Source organism: Amblyraja radiata, chromosome 7 (genome assembly GCF_010909765.2).
Source record: "Amblyraja radiata isolate CabotCenter1 chromosome 7, sAmbRad1.1.pri, whole genome shotgun sequence".
Taxonomy (NCBI): Eukaryota; Metazoa; Chordata; class Chondrichthyes; order Rajiformes; family Rajidae; genus Amblyraja; species Amblyraja radiata.
Window position 1 is genome coordinate 66,451,832 of NC_045962.1, and position 17,387 is coordinate 66,469,218.

Sequence of the window (17,387 nt, forward strand, 5' to 3'; positions counted from 1 at the left end):
CATAACCCTCTGGGTGAAAAGGTTTTTCTTCATCTCAGTCCTAAATGGCCTCTCCCTTATTCTTAAACTGTGATCCCTGGTTCTTGACTCCCCCAAGATCGGGAACATTTTTCCTGAATCTAGCCCGTTCAATCCATTAAAATGTATATTCGTTTCTGTAAGATCCCCTCTCATCTTTCTAAATTCCAGTGACTATAAGCCCAGTCGACCCATTCTTTCATCACGTTGATCCCAAAAAGATAAGAGCATTGCACATTATTAATGTACCAAATTATTATTGGCCTCTGCTGATCCCTCCCCAGTAACCCACCACCACTGTTCCTGCAGCTGATCAGTACAAATGGTTATTCTCAAAATAGCTTCCAGTTTAAACTACAATACGTTAGTTCCCTTCATGGCCTGATTGTTAATGCATGCAGAACAAACGTGTATGAAGCTGCTCTGGCACAGTGACAGTCGAGGTAAAATACCTCCTTAGGTCATCAAGTATTTCAAATCACTTTTGTGACAATACCACCTGCTCACTAATCTCATATTGCTTTTGACATATTCGAAACTGCCATTGAAACAAATTACGCTACCAGATAATTACATAAAGTGCTTTTAGAATCATGGTCAACAGAACAGTAGTAATCCATGTCAAATCACCTTCATGTTGGTACCAACAAGCAAGTGCTAATTGCTGGTGCAGAGTGATGTGTACAAAAGAAAGTTTCTTTTTTGTAACTTCTCGAGATAAACAACATGAATTTTGCGTGTTTTCAATGGAATTAGCTTCCAGTCTTGCACATTGTTGTGAATCATACCAAAGAGTAAGACAATATATTTAGTAAGCCTGAATGACACTAACATCTAGTTTCCTATTTTAAAGCTGACCCAGCTTTGGTAAAAGGGGAGGAAGAGTGTGTTTACTTGTGTGGACACTCCCTTGGACTGCAACCAAAGAAAACAAAGGCTTATATAAATGAAGAGCTTGACAACTGGGCTAAAATGTAAGTGGCATTTTGAAGTTATTTTCAGTGAAAACTTTCTTCACCTCCGAGGTGCATAAGATTATGAGGGGAATAGATAAGGTGAATGCACGGGCTTTTACCTAGACCAAGGAAATCATGAACCAGAGGATATAGCTTTAAGGTGAGAGGGGAATGATTTAATAAGAACCTGAGGGCAACCTTTTCACACAGAGTGTGGTCAGTAAATGGAATGAGCTGCCAGAGGAGGTAGTTAAGGCAGGTATTTCTTGATTTGTACATGTGTCAGAGGTTATGGGGGGAAGGCAGGAGAATGAGGTTTGGAGGGAGAGATAGATCAGCCATCAAACGGATGACACAAAGTTAGGTGGCATTGTGAGCTGTGAGGAAGATGCTATGAGGCTGCAGGGTGACTTGGATAGGTTGGGTGAGTGGGCAGAAGCATGGCAGATGCAATATTATGTGGGAAATGTGAGGATATCAGGAAGACAGATTATTATCTGAATGATGTAAGAAAGAACTGCAGATGCTGGTTTAAATTGAAGGTAGACACAAAATGCTGGAGTAACTCAGTGGGTGAGGCAGCATTGCTGGAGAGAAGGAATGGGCACCGTTTCGGGTCGAGACCTTCTTCAGTCTGAAGAAGGGTCTTGACCAGAAATGTCCCCCATTCTTATCTGAATGGTGTCAGACTAGGAGAAGGGGAGGTGCAACGAGACCTGGGTGTGCTTGTACATCAGTCACTGAAAGTAAGCATGCAGGTACAGCAGGCAGTGAAGAAAGCCAATGGCATATTGGCCTTCATAGCGAGAGGATTTGAATTTAAGAGCAAAGAGGTCCTGCTGCATTTGTACTGCGACCTGGTGAGACCGCACCTGGAGTATTGTGTGCAATTTTGGTTTCCAAATTTGAGGAAGGACATTATTGCTATTGAGGAAGTGCAGCGTAGGTTCACCAGGTTAATTCCTGGGATGGCAAGACTGACGTACAGTATGATGAAAGAATGGGTCGACTGGGCTTGTATTCGCTGGAAGTTAGGATTAGAGGGAATCTTATAGAAACATATACAATTTTTAAAGGATTAAACAGGGTAGATGCAGGAAAAATGTTCCTGATGTTGGGGGAGTACAGAACCGATGGTCACAGTTTAAGAATAAGAGGTAGGCCATTTTTGACTGAGATGAGGAAAAACCTTTTCACCCAGAGAGTTGTGAATTCAATTCACTGGATGTTTTCAAGAGAGATTAAGCTCTTAGGGCTAAGGGAATCAAGGGATATGGGGAAAAAGCCAGAATGAGGTACTGATTTTGTATGATCAGCCATGATCGTATTGAATGACGGTGCTATTTCGAAGGGCCGAATGGCCTACTCCTGCACCTATTTTTCATGTTTCTATGTTTCTATGATTGAATGGCATATACTTGATGAGCCAAATGCCCTAATTCTACTCCTTATGACCTTATGACTCCTAATGCATTATTACAACATTTAACGACATTTGGACAAATACTTGAATAAGAAAGGTTTGGAGGGATGTGGGCCAAATGTTGATAGGTGGCATTAGTGTAGATGATTATCTTGGTCGCCATTGGGCAAGGTAGGCCACAATGGGCTCTCTCCGTGTTGTATGACTCGATGGCTCTGTAGCCATAGCTCCAAAATGTGCTTAATGCTAGATGATCTTGGTCTAATCATCATGATCAGCTGTCTGATACATGTTTTTATCCATACCCCACTCCATTACACATACTTTTCCCTATTTCTGTAATGAATATTGCAGAGGGATGGAATTCTATGTAAGACAATTGGTATCGTTGTTGAAAGTCAAACAAGAGTTCACACTTTAACTGAACCCTGTTTCTCTTTCAACAGCTGGGAATTTCCAGCAGCTTCTGTTTTTATTTCCAATTTCAAACAATTTCAAGGGGGCTTGTATATAAAAACAGGGATGTAATGTTGAGGCTCTATAAGGCGCTGGTGAGGCTGCGTTTGGAATATTGTGAGCAATTTTGGGCACCATTTCGGAGGAAGGATGTGCTGGGTCTGGAGAGGGTCCAGAGGAGATTTACAAGAATGATCCCAGGAATGAGTAGGTTAACCTATGATGAGTGTTTGTCGACACTGGGCATGTACTCGCTGGAGTTCAGAAATAGAAGGCAGACCTCATTGAAACATACAAAATAGTGAAATGCTTGGATTGAGTGGATGTGGAGAGGATGTTTCCACTAGTGGGAGAGTCTAGGACGAGAGGTCATAGCCTTAGAGTTAAAGGTTGTTCTTTTTGGAAGAAGATGAGGAAAACATTATTTAGTTAGATGATGGTGAATTTGTGGGATTCTTTATCACAGAAGGCTGTGGAGGTGAAGTCAGTGGATATTTTTCAGGCAGAAGTTGATAGATTATTGACTATTACAGGTGTTAGAGGTTATGGGATCGGGCAAGAGAATGAGGTTCGGAGGGAGAGATAGATCAGCCATGATTGGATAGCAGAGTAGACTTGATTCTACTAATTCTACTCCATTCATTATGACCTTATAACCTTATAACATAATTTATATTAGTTTTTATTTTCTGGTAGACTTGTTCATGTAATATCAAGTGATAATGTAATTATCCAAACAATAAAGCATTTGAATGTAGTTACTTTCTCAACTTCAGGGTGTTTATAGTCAATACCCAATCTATACTAAATTAAATACTTGATAAGTGTGGTCACTCCTGTAATGTAAGAGGATGTTAGATAATTAGCCCAGAAATAATAACAACACAATCTTATTTTGTAACATTGATTGAGCATAAATTATTGGATAGATTACTAGGGAGAAATCCTTTGCTCTTTATCATATTAGGGCTATTAGAATATAAGGCCACTTGAGGGATAAAAATATAATACAATTTGACAATGCTGCATTCAGCCAATATTACTCCAGAATTTGCAATTGTGTAAATTTTGAGCAATGTCTATCAATCCTAAAGTGTGTGCTGCTGGCTTCACATGTACACTGAGATTAAGATATACATTACCCTACCATTGCACAATTTTATGTATGCACACACCAAACTCCAAGTATACATTGAATGAGCAAGTGCTTGGATCATTGGCGTCTCCCTACCCTCGGTACAAGAACTGTTCCAGAGCCGCTGTCTGAAAAAAGCTCAGAGAATTGCTAAGGACAAACTGCACCCCCTCCACATACACCTGGATCTCCTGCCATCAGGCAAGAGATATCGAAGCATCAAAGCCCGGACTACAAGACTGCTAAACAGCTTCCTACCACAGGCTGTGAGGCTGCTAAACAGTCACTCTGTACTCACAGTCACTTGATTCTGCGGCTGGCATGGACACTTTAATAACTGGCACTGGCCACTTTAATAACTGGCACTGGCCACTCAAATCAGCTGCCCCGGGCATTTTTATGATTGGTTTATTGTATTTTAACATCGTGTTTTACCTGCTTTTAACTATTTATACTGTTCCATCAGGGACTGGATTGTTTTTAGTGTTATTATGTGTGAAATGTTTTAAATTTCATGTGCGATGCTCCGCTATTCCCTGGGAAACGTCTTTTCATTTTGCACTGTACAACTGTTGCTTGCAAGATGACAATAAAGGTTTTCAAAAGGGAACTGCAGATGCTGGAATATCGAAGGTACACAAAATTGCTGGGGAAACTCAGCGGGTGCAGCAGCATCTATGGAGCGAAGGAAATAGGCGACGTTTCGGGCCGAAACCCTTCTTCAGACTAAAGATTGATTGATTCCTGGAATGCAGATATACCTGTTCTTTGAAATGCAAGTGTATTCTGAAACACAAGTCCACTCTATCATGTATGGGAGAAAACAGATACAGGGTGGAATTCAGTTGCAGTCATCTCTTGGAACTTGCATGTAGGTAACATTGCTTGACTCTCTTCCTGTCTCTGAATCTATTACTACTTTATACCTTACTTCAAAGGCTGGCGCCCATCGAAATCTCTGCTGCCAATGTCCTAGCAAGGATCAATCTTCATTCATAATCTCTATAAGCAGGAGGGTTAGGAGTTTGGCAACAACATAACTACAGCACTGAAGACAGGTTGCAATTTTGCACAGTAGTTAACATTGCTGCCTCAGAGCTTCTGGTATCTGAGTCTAGTCCTGATCTTAGATGCTGTCTACGTAGGGTTTGCACACATTGACCTGCATGGAATGTTCTGGTTTCCTCCCACTAAAGATGTGCTGGTTTAAAGTTACTATAAATCGTCCACATAAAGAAGGTCAAGGGCATTAGGCACATGGAAAAATCACAAACTTTCTGTCCCCCTTCAGTGTTGAGGGCATGAAGGCTGTGAACTTTAAATTTCCAAGTCAGGATCTATACATGGAGTCAGGGGCTGTATAGCTTCAGCCCATCATATTCACGCTGTGTTTTTGACCATTTACGCTATTCCCATTCATCCACATTAGGTTCAATATCCTTCTATCTCCACCTGTTCAAGTGCTTTCAATTGCCCCTTTAATATTGTTATTGTAGCTGATTCCACCACCTCCTCTGGTGCCTCCAGGTATCAACCACTGTCTTTGTGGAAAAAAAATCCCCTCAAATTCCCTCTGAAACTCCTTTCTACCATAAATGAATGCTCTCTTCTTTTGATACCCCTATCATGAGTGAAAGATTCTGACCTTCTCCCCTATCTGTTCACAAACATTCCTTGGCACCTCATGGTTTATTGTGTTTATCCTACCCCTATTTGACTTCCTTATCCATACTTTCACACTTTATGGGATTAAATTCTATCTGCCTATTTTGTGCTCAGATCTTCATCTGATCCATGTCTTGCTGTGTCCTTAGACAATCTTCCTTGCAATCCTCAACACCACCAATTGTTATTTAACACCACCAAACATATTTAACATTCTTCCTAGCACCAATCCCTGCAGTACACCAGTGGTCACAGACTTACAATCAGAAATGCATCCATCTATTGCTACCCTCCGCTTCTGACACCAAACCAATTTGGGGTCCAATTAGCCAGCTTGCCTTAGATCTCATTTACCAGAAGTCTCTGGATTAGTTTACCAAGCCCTTTCATTATCTATCTTCAATGTAACTTCCACAAAAAACTCAAATCAAATTAAGAAACAGGATTTCCCTTGAACAAAGCCATTTTGGCAATCCTTAACCACCTCCTGCTTTTCCACATCATAAATCCTATCCCTTAGAATTTTCTGCTATCATTTCACTACTAAGAATGTAAGGCTCATCTGGCTTATCCTTCCTGCTCTTAAATAATGCACCAACATTAGCTATTCTCCAGTCTTCTAGTACCCACCAGTGTTTAATTTTAGGTTAGTTTAGAGATACAGTGTGGAAACAGGCCCTTCGGCCCATCAAGTCCACACCGACCACCGATCCCTGTACATTAACACTACCCTAGACACACATTTATTCCAAGCCATTAAATTTATAAACCTGTACGTCTTTGGTGTGTGGGAGGAAACCGAAGATCTCAGAGAAAACCCACGCAGGTCATGGGGAGAACATACAAATTCCGAACAGACAAGCACCCATAGTCACTCCCCAGAAACACTGCATTTGTTCATGAAGATAGGACACAGTTTAAGGATAAGGGGGAAATCTTTTTGGACCGAGATGAGAAAAACATTTTTCACACAGAGAGTGGTGAATCTCTGGAATTCTCTGCCACAGAAGATAGTTGAGGCCAGTTCATTGGCTATATTTAAGAGGGAGTTAGATGTGGCCCTTGTGGCTAAAGAGATCAGGGGGTATGTAGAGAAGGCAGGTACAGGATACTGAGTTGGATGATCAGCCATGATCATATTGAGTGGCGGTGCAGGCTCGAAGGGCCGAATGGCCTACTCCTGCACCTAATTTCTATGTTTCTATGTTTCTATGACATGAATAAAGGCTCTCCAATAAAATTTGTTCATCACGAAAAACAAAATTAAAGGATAAAATAAGTAATTTTTGGCTCTAGATTCATTAATGGCCACATTTTTAATTTCTCAATTTCCTCCATGACTTTGCCCTAGTCTTTGTTAGCTTCTCAACACTCTGATAGCTCTCTCAATCTACAATATTGACTTTTTTGATCATCCTCAGACTTAAATGAACCTAACATTGAAATTCATGCCGGTACACAAAAATGCTGGAGAAACTCAGCGGGTGCAGCAGGAAATAGGCGACGTTTCGGGCCGAAACCCTTCTTCAGACTGATTGAAATTCATGCTCCTGACACCCAAGTTCACAGTCCTACAATTCTCTCCCTAAACCCTTTAGTCTATCTATGTTCTTTATAAATGCTCCTTGAAACACGCCTGTTGCCGGTGCTTTTGATTATAAGCCTATATTTCTCTGCAGTGCCTATTCTTTCTATTATGGCTTAGTGTTTCACATTATTTGGTAACACTTCTGTGTAGATGCTTGGAAGGTTTTGCTTCATGGGTGCTACATGAATACAAATCTAATATACATCTTGATAATGGACTGGTAGATAAGCCAGGATGACAGTGGATAGACCATTAAGATTTATTGGTGCACTCAGGATAAATGTCAGCATTACTTTAATGACAGAGATAACCACAGCAGGCTTATTTTCTATTGTGATTTGTTTGTTCTCAGTGAAAGCCTTAACACCCAGATCCTCTACGGCCTTCTAATATTAATGTCTGCTGTGCAGACGACTTCAAACCTCATTTCTCTAAAATGTCGGCATAAGTATTAATTTACTCACTGCTTTATCTGGAAAACATCTCTTCAAATGTGAATGCTTGTTGGTTTATTTGAAGCTCACCTTTCACAGCATTCAACTGATTTACGACAGAATGTCATTGCTATGGTGACCTATTGTTAAACCACATTTTTTTGACATGGCTATAGGTAATTCTCAGGAGATTTTACAAATAGTGGGAATTTTTTGTACCAGAGTCAAGAAAGCAGTAGGATAACGGATTGGTTTTCAAATACTTTCTTTTCTCCTTCTTTTATTGTTTGCCAGAATTCAGACACAGCAATGGTGCCTACAACAAAACAGCAGGGGCATGTTCCAATCATTAAATTACCCCCGACGACCATTTTAATTGCAGGCTTGAAAAATTGCAGCATTGTCCTAAACTCACCAATTGAAGTCTAAGATTTCTTGTGGAAAGAGCTAAGTGTAGCAAGAGTAATAAATGGGCTTTAAATGTTAGTTTAGGATAGATAGATTGTGAAATTAATGGAAGAAGGCAGAACATTTCTGGAAATGCTGTCAGTCGTGAAGTGGAGGTATGACAGGGATATCAAGGGCAGATGGAATTAGAAACTAGGGGAGAGGTTGTTACAGTGGTCAATTGCTGGGAGAGGATGTATCAAACTTGATGGGGGAGTTTGAAAGATGGCCAGTACCAGAATTTTTTTTAAATCATTATTCGAATAAATAAACAAATACAAAACAAGAAGTGTGCAAAAATTCTTCCAATATTACCAGCACCTATACATATATTCATTAGCATTGTATTTGATAGTGTTCATAGAAATCTCACTATACCTGGCAGCCATGCCAGTCATGTTCCCCCCTGGTGATATCCCTTCCCTCATTTGTGGGGCGTCTTTCCCAAACCCTGCCACCCAATGTCTAGCAGCGGAAGGACCCTGGACTGTGGTCTTCCCCCACAGAGCATTGGTGTTGGCTGCACCAAGCTTTGGTGCGTCCTCAGCACGTATTCCTGCAGTCTTGAGCGAGCCAGTCGGCAACATTGCTGTTCAGACATCTCGTTCCGCTGGGAGGTCAACAACTTTTGGGTAGATAAAAGAATGTATTTCACTGATTTGATGACTTGCAGCAGCACTTGGCGTACATTTCAGAATGTGTTCCTGGGAACAGTCCGTAAATCAGAGACCCCTCTGTTACGGAGCTGTTCGGGATAAACCTTGACAAGGACCCTTGCATCCTTCTCCAGGCTCTCTTCGCAAATCCACACTCTGCGAAGAGGTGGGCAACCATCTCTTCTCTGTAGCAGCCTTCTCCAGGGCAGTGTGCACTGGTAGTAAAATGCTGACGTGTACTAGAACATAGTTTTAATCTGTAGCCTGGAGAAAATCCCACATTTTCTGTTTCCATTCAGGTGTGGAGTATTTTAACAATGTCCCTTTTAATGGTAGAATGAAGCACATAATCACAAATATCACAATTTAGGTTGCATATTGACAGTTTCAATTTGGCCACATGCAGACCATGTCTATAATGCCTGGCCAACCACATTGAAGAAAGCACATTTTCGATCAGAGTATTTAAATGAGTCATTTTTGTTGAAGACATAAGAAATTGCAGATGTTGTAATTCTGAGGACAATGTAAAGTGCTGGAGGAACTCAAAGGGTCAGGCAGCACCTGTGGAGGGAATGGAAAGGTGATATTTCAGGTCTTCAAACTGATGGAGTGGGGGAGAAAAATGGAAAAGGGTGGGGGGTGGGTCCAAGCCTGGTAAGTGATAGGTGGACGCAGATAAGGGTGGGGAATTGGCATGTTGGTGGACTGTGTCAAAAGCTGAGGGTGATGGAGACAGAAGCTGAAGGAGACAGACAGAAGATGTCAGATAAGAAAGGAAGAAGGGTGTGAAATGTAAAGCAGGGGAAGGGAGATGGGTGCAATTGGACGGGGGAATGTGTAGGGAAAAAAGGGAAATGTGGGATGAGGATAGTAGATTAGTTTCTGAAGCAGGGGAAAGAGATGGGCAGAATGGGCCAAGGAGAAGTAAAAGTGGGGGAATAAAGGGCAAATATGGTACTTGGGGATGGGAGGTAAGCTTGCGGAGGAGGGGGAAGGAGCGACAGACTCGGGTGATGAGAGATAGTGGGAGAAATGTTTGTACTCTGGCATGGGTGGGGTAGCAGAGGAAAGAGAGGGGGAGGAGTATTTCATGATATTGGATAAATAAATCTTTATAATGTTACTAGACTAAGTGGGACCCATTGGTGCCCATGTTCACATGGGAGGGCTAGTCCCCAAATGCAATATTCCACCTCTCCATCAATTCCAATATTGGTGGCCAGTGGGGGCTTTCTGGAGCGCTAGTAGGAGTGTTGTGGGCTGAAGGAACTGGTTTCCAGAGGGCTCATATAGAAATTGTGGGCCAAATGGATTATTGGGGTGGCAGCTCAGTCACTCAAGCCTGATGTGCTGGCAGCTCACTCATGGCTGGTGGGCTGGCAGTTGAGTCACGGCTATTCCTTGAAATTCCATTTCAAGCAGGGTGTAAGGCCACCAAATTCAAGTGCAGTTTCATACCACTTCAAGCATGGTGCAAGGCCACCAAATTCAAGTGCAGTTTCATACCATTTCAAGCAGCGTGCAAGACCACCAAATTCAAATGCAGTGTCATACCATTTCATGCAGTGTTCAAGGCCACCACATTCAAATGCAGTTTCATACCATTTCAAGCAGGGTGAAACCACCATAAAACCACAATAAAACCACACAAAACACCACATAAACACCACACTCACAGTTCAGTAGGCATTCAGTGTGTTCAGTTGATTCGCAGCTCAGACAGTGGTGACCTGTCCCTCCCCCATCTTGCAGAGACTGAACCACACCCACACTTCAGGGTTTCATAATCCCTCCCCCTCCCACCAGAAGGGGCATGGCCTTCATTGCGTGATTGACAGGAGCGAGGTTCTCAAAATGTTTTAAACACTAATAACATATTTATTTTCCATTGATGGGAAGAATCCTCTGCACCTGATGAGCGGAGGGGGACTGAGTAAGATGGCCAAAAATCACAGCCGTAAGTGGTAGTGTTTTATCAATATACAGTGCAAACAGGAAGTTGTTAAGTTTAGACTTTTAATCATTTGCTATTTCAAACTGACCACCACCGACTATTTGCTGTGCTTTATTTCAAACCAATCGCCACCAACTATTTGCTGTGCTTTATTTCAAGCCAACCACCACCGACCATTTGCTGTACTTTATTTCAAACCAACCACAACCAACCATTTGCTGTGCTTTATTTCAAACCAACCACCACCAACCATTTTCTGTGCTTTATTTCAAACCAACCACCACCAACCATTTCCTGTGCTTTATTTCAAACCAACCACCACCAACCATTTGCTTTGCTTTTTCAAACCAACCACATTTTCATTTTCAAACACATTAAAGGCACTCAAGGTCAGTAAAACCACATTAAAGGCACTCAAGGTCAGTAAAACCACATTCACAGTTTTGTAGACATGTGTTCAGTGTTATTCACAGCTTAGACTGAGAGACATAACCCTCTCGCTCCCCCATCTTGCAGAGACTGACTGAAGCACTCAACACTTCCGGGTGTTATAGTTCCTCCAGAAGGGGCGTCTCAACATTTTTAAAACTCCAATAACTCTTTTATTTTTCATTGATGGGAAAATTCCTCCTGTCCTGCGCAGCGGAGGGAGACTCTGAGTAAGATGGCCAAAAATCACAGCAGTAAGTGGCAGCGTCTTTTCTAAAATCAATATACAGAACAACAGGAAGTGGTCAAGATCAGACTTTTAGTAATATAGATACACAAGCGGAATAAGAGGTACTGCCTTTTCAGTTTGTGCTTGACCTCACTCTGGCAATGGTGGAGGCCAAGGACTGAAAGGTCTGTGTGGGAATGGGAAGGGGAGTTAAAAGTGTTAGCAACCGGGAGATTCAGCTGGCCATGGCGGACAGAACACAAGATTTCAGCAAAATGGTTGCCTATGCTGCGCTTGGGCTCACCAATGTAAAGAGGCCACATAGAAAATGTTGGAAGAGCTGCACATCTGTCTCATCAGGAAAAGCTGCTGGGATCCCTGGATCAAAGTGAGAAAGGAGGTTTAGTTAAGCTTAGAGATACAGCGTGGAAACAGGCCCTTCAGCCCACTCAGTCCGTGCCGGCCGGCAGTCCCCGTACACTGGCCCTATCCTACACATACCAGGGACAATTTTTACATTTACCAAGCCAATTTACCTACATACCTGTATGTCTTTGGAGTGTGGAAGGAAATCAAAGATCTCAGAGAATGTACAAACTCCGTACCAACAGTCGGGATCGAACCTAGGTACCTAGCAGGCGCTGTAAGGTAGTAACTCTACCGTTGAGCCATCATGCCGCCCAGGTGTAAGGTGTAGGTGAAAGATGAGGATCATCTGTGTGGAGGGGAGGGAGAGCAGAACTGGGGAACACAGAGGAGACACAGGTGATGTGGAATGAATTAAATGACAATATCATTTTAATTTGCTCTTTCTAACAATGTTTTTACTTATCTTGCAGAGCTGTCCATGGTCATTTCCATGGTTCTTATCCTTGGGCATTAGCTGATGAATGTCTTGTTGAACTAATGGCTAATATAGTTGGTAAGATACAACTTTTCCCTGTCATTAATTACATTAAGCCACATTGCCTTTTGATTTTGTCATTAAAATTTATGTGATTAAGATGCAAAATTCATTTTGAACTAAGTTTATATAACTCCACTAATTTGCAAGCTGTTTGTTGTTAATGCGAACATTTGCCTTCTGGTATATTACGTTTATTTTCAAGAAAATATTTTTGATATCTATTGCCACATCAGAACAGTTTCAGTGATCAACTGAAGACCAAACAGAAGTAATGTATGAAGAAATTTGAACTTTCATCATAGTCAGTATTGTAACTATTTTTTAATGAGCAAGCTCCTACTCAATGTAAGTTATATTAATATTACAAAATATAGCAACTAGTCTTTAAAGTACATGAACCCCATAGACAATTATCTCCACTTTACAGCAGACTGGGATTGAACTGCTGAAAATTGAACACCAAATCTATATCAATGATGTGGATGAGAACATGGCAAGATTAGCAAGTTTGCTGATGATACAAAGGTGGGTGGTTTTGCAGATAGTGAAGATGGTTTTGAAAAATTGCAGCTGGATCTTGATCGATTGGCCAGGTGGGCTGAGGAATGTTTGATGCAATTTAAGACAGAAAAATGTGAGGCGTTGCATTTTGGGAAGTCAAATATAGGCAAGACCTCCACAGTGAAGATAGGGCTTGGGGGAGTGTTGTGGAGCAGAGGGGTCTAGGAGAGCAGGTGCATGGTTCCTTGAAGGTGGAGTCTCATGTGGAGAGGGTAGTCAAAAAGGCTTTTGGCACATCAGTTTGAGTATTGAGTATAGAAGTTGCGAGGTCATGTTGCAGTTTTATAAGACGTTGGTGAGGCTGCATTTGGAGTATTGTGTTCACTTCTGGGCACCTTCTTATAGGAAAGATGTTGTCAAGCTGGAAAGGCTACAGAGAACATTTTTGAGGATGTCTCCAGGATTAGAGGGTCTGAGCTATGGGGAGAGGTGTAGGCTGGGACTCTATACCTTGGAGCGCAAGAGGACCAGGGGATATTTTTTTGAGGTGTATAAAATCATGAGAGGAATAGATCGGGTAGATGCACAGAATCTCATGCCCAGATTAGGTGTGTTTAATAAAGAACTGCAGATTCTGGAAAAACCGAAGGTAGACAAAATTGCTGGAGAAACACAGCGGGTGAGGCAACATCTTCAGTCTGAAGAAGGGTCTCGACCCGAAACGTCACATATTCCTTCGCTCCATAGATGCTGCCTCACCCGCTGAGTTTCTCCAGCATTTTTGTCGATCTCAGAGTAGGTGAATTGAGGACCAGAGAACATATGTTTAAGGTAAAGGGGGAAAGATTTAATAGGAAGCTAAGGGGTAACCTTTTTACACAAAGGGTGGTGGGTGTATGAAACAAGCTGCCAGAGGAGGCAGTTGAGGCAGGGACTAACCCGACGTTTAAGAAACCGTGAGACAGGTACATAGATAGAACAGGTTTGGAGGGATATGTACCAAACGTGGGCAGGTGGGACTCGTGTAGCTGGGACATGTTGGCTGGTACGGGCAAGTTGGGGCGAAGGGCCTGTTTCCACACTGTGTCACTTGATGACTCCATGACTCTAATTCAGTCTAGGGATTTAAAACAAAATGACAGAATTTTTTTTTTTCCTTTTTACATGAATTGAATCACAATGTAATGGCTGACACCATATCTTCTGATATAACCTCTCTCCTGGTTACAACCTTAACCCAATATATGTATATCCAATTCACCAATGAAGTACGTTTTATAGTGACAAACTAGGTGATCCCTTCCAGGGTCATTGTAGATGAGTTTGACTAAAGTTGTGTTTAACCCAAATTTCAATCTGTTGAAAATACAGTACCTACAGTAATGTACTCTATTTTATATTTCAAAAAATAACTTTATTCAGAATAAAAATATATGTACAAAGCAAAAATTGTGCATGCCTTATTGTGAGGATCAGATCATTGTTCCCTGACTGTTTTGATATCGCAGCCAAGGCTGTTCCTTTACATTTGAAATTGATGGCTTTAAACAGATGCCTTCTGAACTTCTCCTTTGTTCACCAGCCAAAAGATGCACATAACCAAGGTCACTGCTCCACTTCCCATTGTCCCTAGTATACAGGATAGAACTAGTGTACAGATGATTGTTTGTCGGCACGAACCTGGTGGGTCAAAGGGCCTGTTTCCATGCTGTATCACTTAACTAAACTAAATGTATTTGTATCTTGTTCCTTTGTCATGTCTATGAGCCAACCAATCAATTGTCATTAAGGAAATATCATTCTTTTTGATGATTAATTGATCAAATAAAATTGTTTTGAAGGGAAAAGTGAAGGTTTATCAGCATTTTGGAAGGTCTGATAAATCGGATTAATCCCACCAACAATCTGAGCATTAACATTTCTAAAGGCTTTTGAGGATGAATCCAGGCTAGACAGAGCCAAGATTGCTACTTCTATATGGACCTGTAAGTCCTGTGGACAGCCAAACCACAGGAATTCAAAGAAGAAAACTGATGGATAAACCTCACCACTCTTCCAGCATTTTCTTCAGATCTGAGCTGTTTAAAAAAAAATAATTGTGAGGCTCCTTTGTTCCTCTTAGCCATGCTGGGATACTACACTTGATCAAATATAAAATGTGAGGAACAGAAAAAATGTTCCTGAAGCGTAACTGCTTGATTGCTTTAATCTGGTCTGGTTAAGTGTGTAATCGTCACTGTTTTAGCTACATTACCAACTCCTTAAAAATGTTATAAAATAATGCAAAATAGTGAAATGGAGAAGCAAGTTACCTCAGATGCTGGAACCTTGAGGAAAACACAAAGTACTGGACGAACACGGCTGGTCAGGGAGCAACTGTGGAATGAACAAATAAACAAAATTTCAGGTTGGGACCCTTCTTCTAGCTGAGTTCCTCCAGCATTTTGTGTTTTGAATAAAAATTAGTATTAATATTAATTATTCCTTCAAAGAGTGGGCAGAATAGTGGATAAACTTTAGTTTTTTTGCCTCATAACTCAAGTTTGATCCTGACCTTTTATGTAGTCTATGTGCAGTTTGCATGCACTCCCCTGATCTCAGTGCTTCCCACATCCCAAAGATCTGATGATAGTTTAACTGGAAACTGTAAATTACCTCCTAGTGTAAGTAACCGACAACATTAATCACAGTTAATGAGTATATTAAAAGGAATAAATTACAAAATTATGATAATAAAAAACGGGGGGATTGATATTGAAATTTGTGTCACCCATTCCTTCTCTCCAGCGATGTTGCCAGTCCTGCTGAGTTACTCCAGCTTTTTGTGTCTGTCTTTGGTTTAAACCAGCATTTGCAGTACCTTCTTACACATTGAGATTGGCATGATTGCTCTGCTTGAAACTACCATGAAGCCACTGGACCAAATGTCTTCCTTTTGTGTTGCTTTAAGGAAATGGGTCAATCGTCAACAGCTGATGGCCCATTTCCCCAAAATCCAGAATGGCCAACTCTTATTTTGAGATCGTTACCTTCTGGTTCTAGTCACCTCAGATAAAGGAAACATCATCCTTGCATCTACCAAGTGAAATCCCATGAATAAATGTGTACATTCCAGTGAGATCATCATGTTGGAACGTGAAAAAGAGCAGAGATAGAGTTTGGGGGTAGGTCCAGTGTACACCTGAAATAGGGATTGTTTGATGTACTCTACACAGAGGCAGGCATAGCTGGAGCCCATACGAGTTCACATTACTATGCCTTGGATTTGGAAGAAGTGGGAGGAGTCTGAAGAAGGGTCTCAACCTGAAACTTCATCAATTCCTTCTATCCAGAGATGCTGCCTGTCCTGCTGAGTTACTCCAGTGAGATCGTCTCTCATTTCATCACTGGAATCCATCTAGCATTTTTATAAAGGGTTTAATGACCTGGATAGGCTATTCTTTTGACACTCACAACTTACTGTCAACCTTTCCTGAGAGCCATAGTATTACACAGTATGGAAACAGGCTCCTCAGCACAACTCATTCAAGTCAATTAAAGCTGATATTCAGTTTTGTTTTAGTTTGGTTTATTATTGTCACATGTACTGATGTACAGTGAAAAGCTTTTGTTTGCGTGCTATCCAGTCAAAGAAAATATTATACATGAATACAATCAAGCTGTCCACTGTGTACATGTGTACAGATAAAAGATAAAGGGTACAACATTTAGTGCAAAGATATAACATTGAAGTCCAATAAAGTCCGATTAAAAATATTTTGATGATCCCAATGAGGTAGATGGTCGGTCAGGACCACACTCTAGCTGATGAGAGGACAGATAACAGTTGCCTGATATCAGCAGGGCAAAAACTGTTCCTGATTCTGAATCATACTTCTGAACCGCTTCCCTGACGGAAGAAGAAATAAGAGGGAGTGACCGGGATGAGACTAGTTCTTGAAATGTCAGATACTGGAGGCAGAGCTTTGAAATGAGATGGGGTACGTTTAGAGGAGATGTGTGGGGCTTTTGTTACAGTGTGGTAGGTGCCTGGAAAGAGCTGCCAGTGCTGGTATGATAGTAGCAGATACAGTATGACAGTAGTGTTTAAGAGGCTATTAAGTAACATGAATATGCAGGGAATGGAAGGATATGGATCATGTGCAGGCAGAAGTGATTAATTTAATTTTGATGTCAAGCTCTGTACAGACATCATGGGCTGAAGGGCCTCTTGCTGTGCTGTACTGTTCAATGTTCCAGAGACCATAGGTTGAAAAGAGAAAGATTTAAAGTACATTTGAGGAGTACGTTTTTCATACAATGGGTGTTGGTTGAGTGTACGTAACAAGCCGCCAAAAGAGGTACACAAACAGGAAAGGTTTTAAGGACCGAGGGCCAAATACAGGCAAATGGGATTACCTTATTTGGGCAACTTGGTTGGCATGTACGAGTAGGGCTAAATGGACTGTTTGAGCAAAACTTCATGAAAACTTTGTGTAGCAAGGAACTGCAGATGCCGGTTTAAACCGATGATAGACACAAAAAGCTGGAGTAACTCAGCAGGTCAGACAGCATCTCTGGAGAAAAGGAATAGGTGACATTTCAGG

At 41.4% G+C, this 17,387-nt stretch overlaps 1 protein-coding gene across 5 annotated transcripts in view; it reads left to right on the plus strand.

Annotated features, from left to right (window-relative positions):
- The window catches only part of kynu (kynureninase), a 253,690-nt gene that overhangs the window by 94,731 nt on the left and 141,572 nt on the right, over positions 1-17,387 (plus strand). For all 5 annotated transcript variants that reach the window (XM_033024701.1, XM_033024698.1, XM_033024703.1 and 2 more), the window contains exons 3-4: positions 872-992; positions 12,233-12,315. In XM_033024701.1, coding sequence (XP_032880592.1) covers positions 872-992; positions 12,233-12,315 — 204 coding nt within the window. The remainder of the gene's footprint in view (positions 1-871; positions 993-12,232; positions 12,316-17,387) is intronic.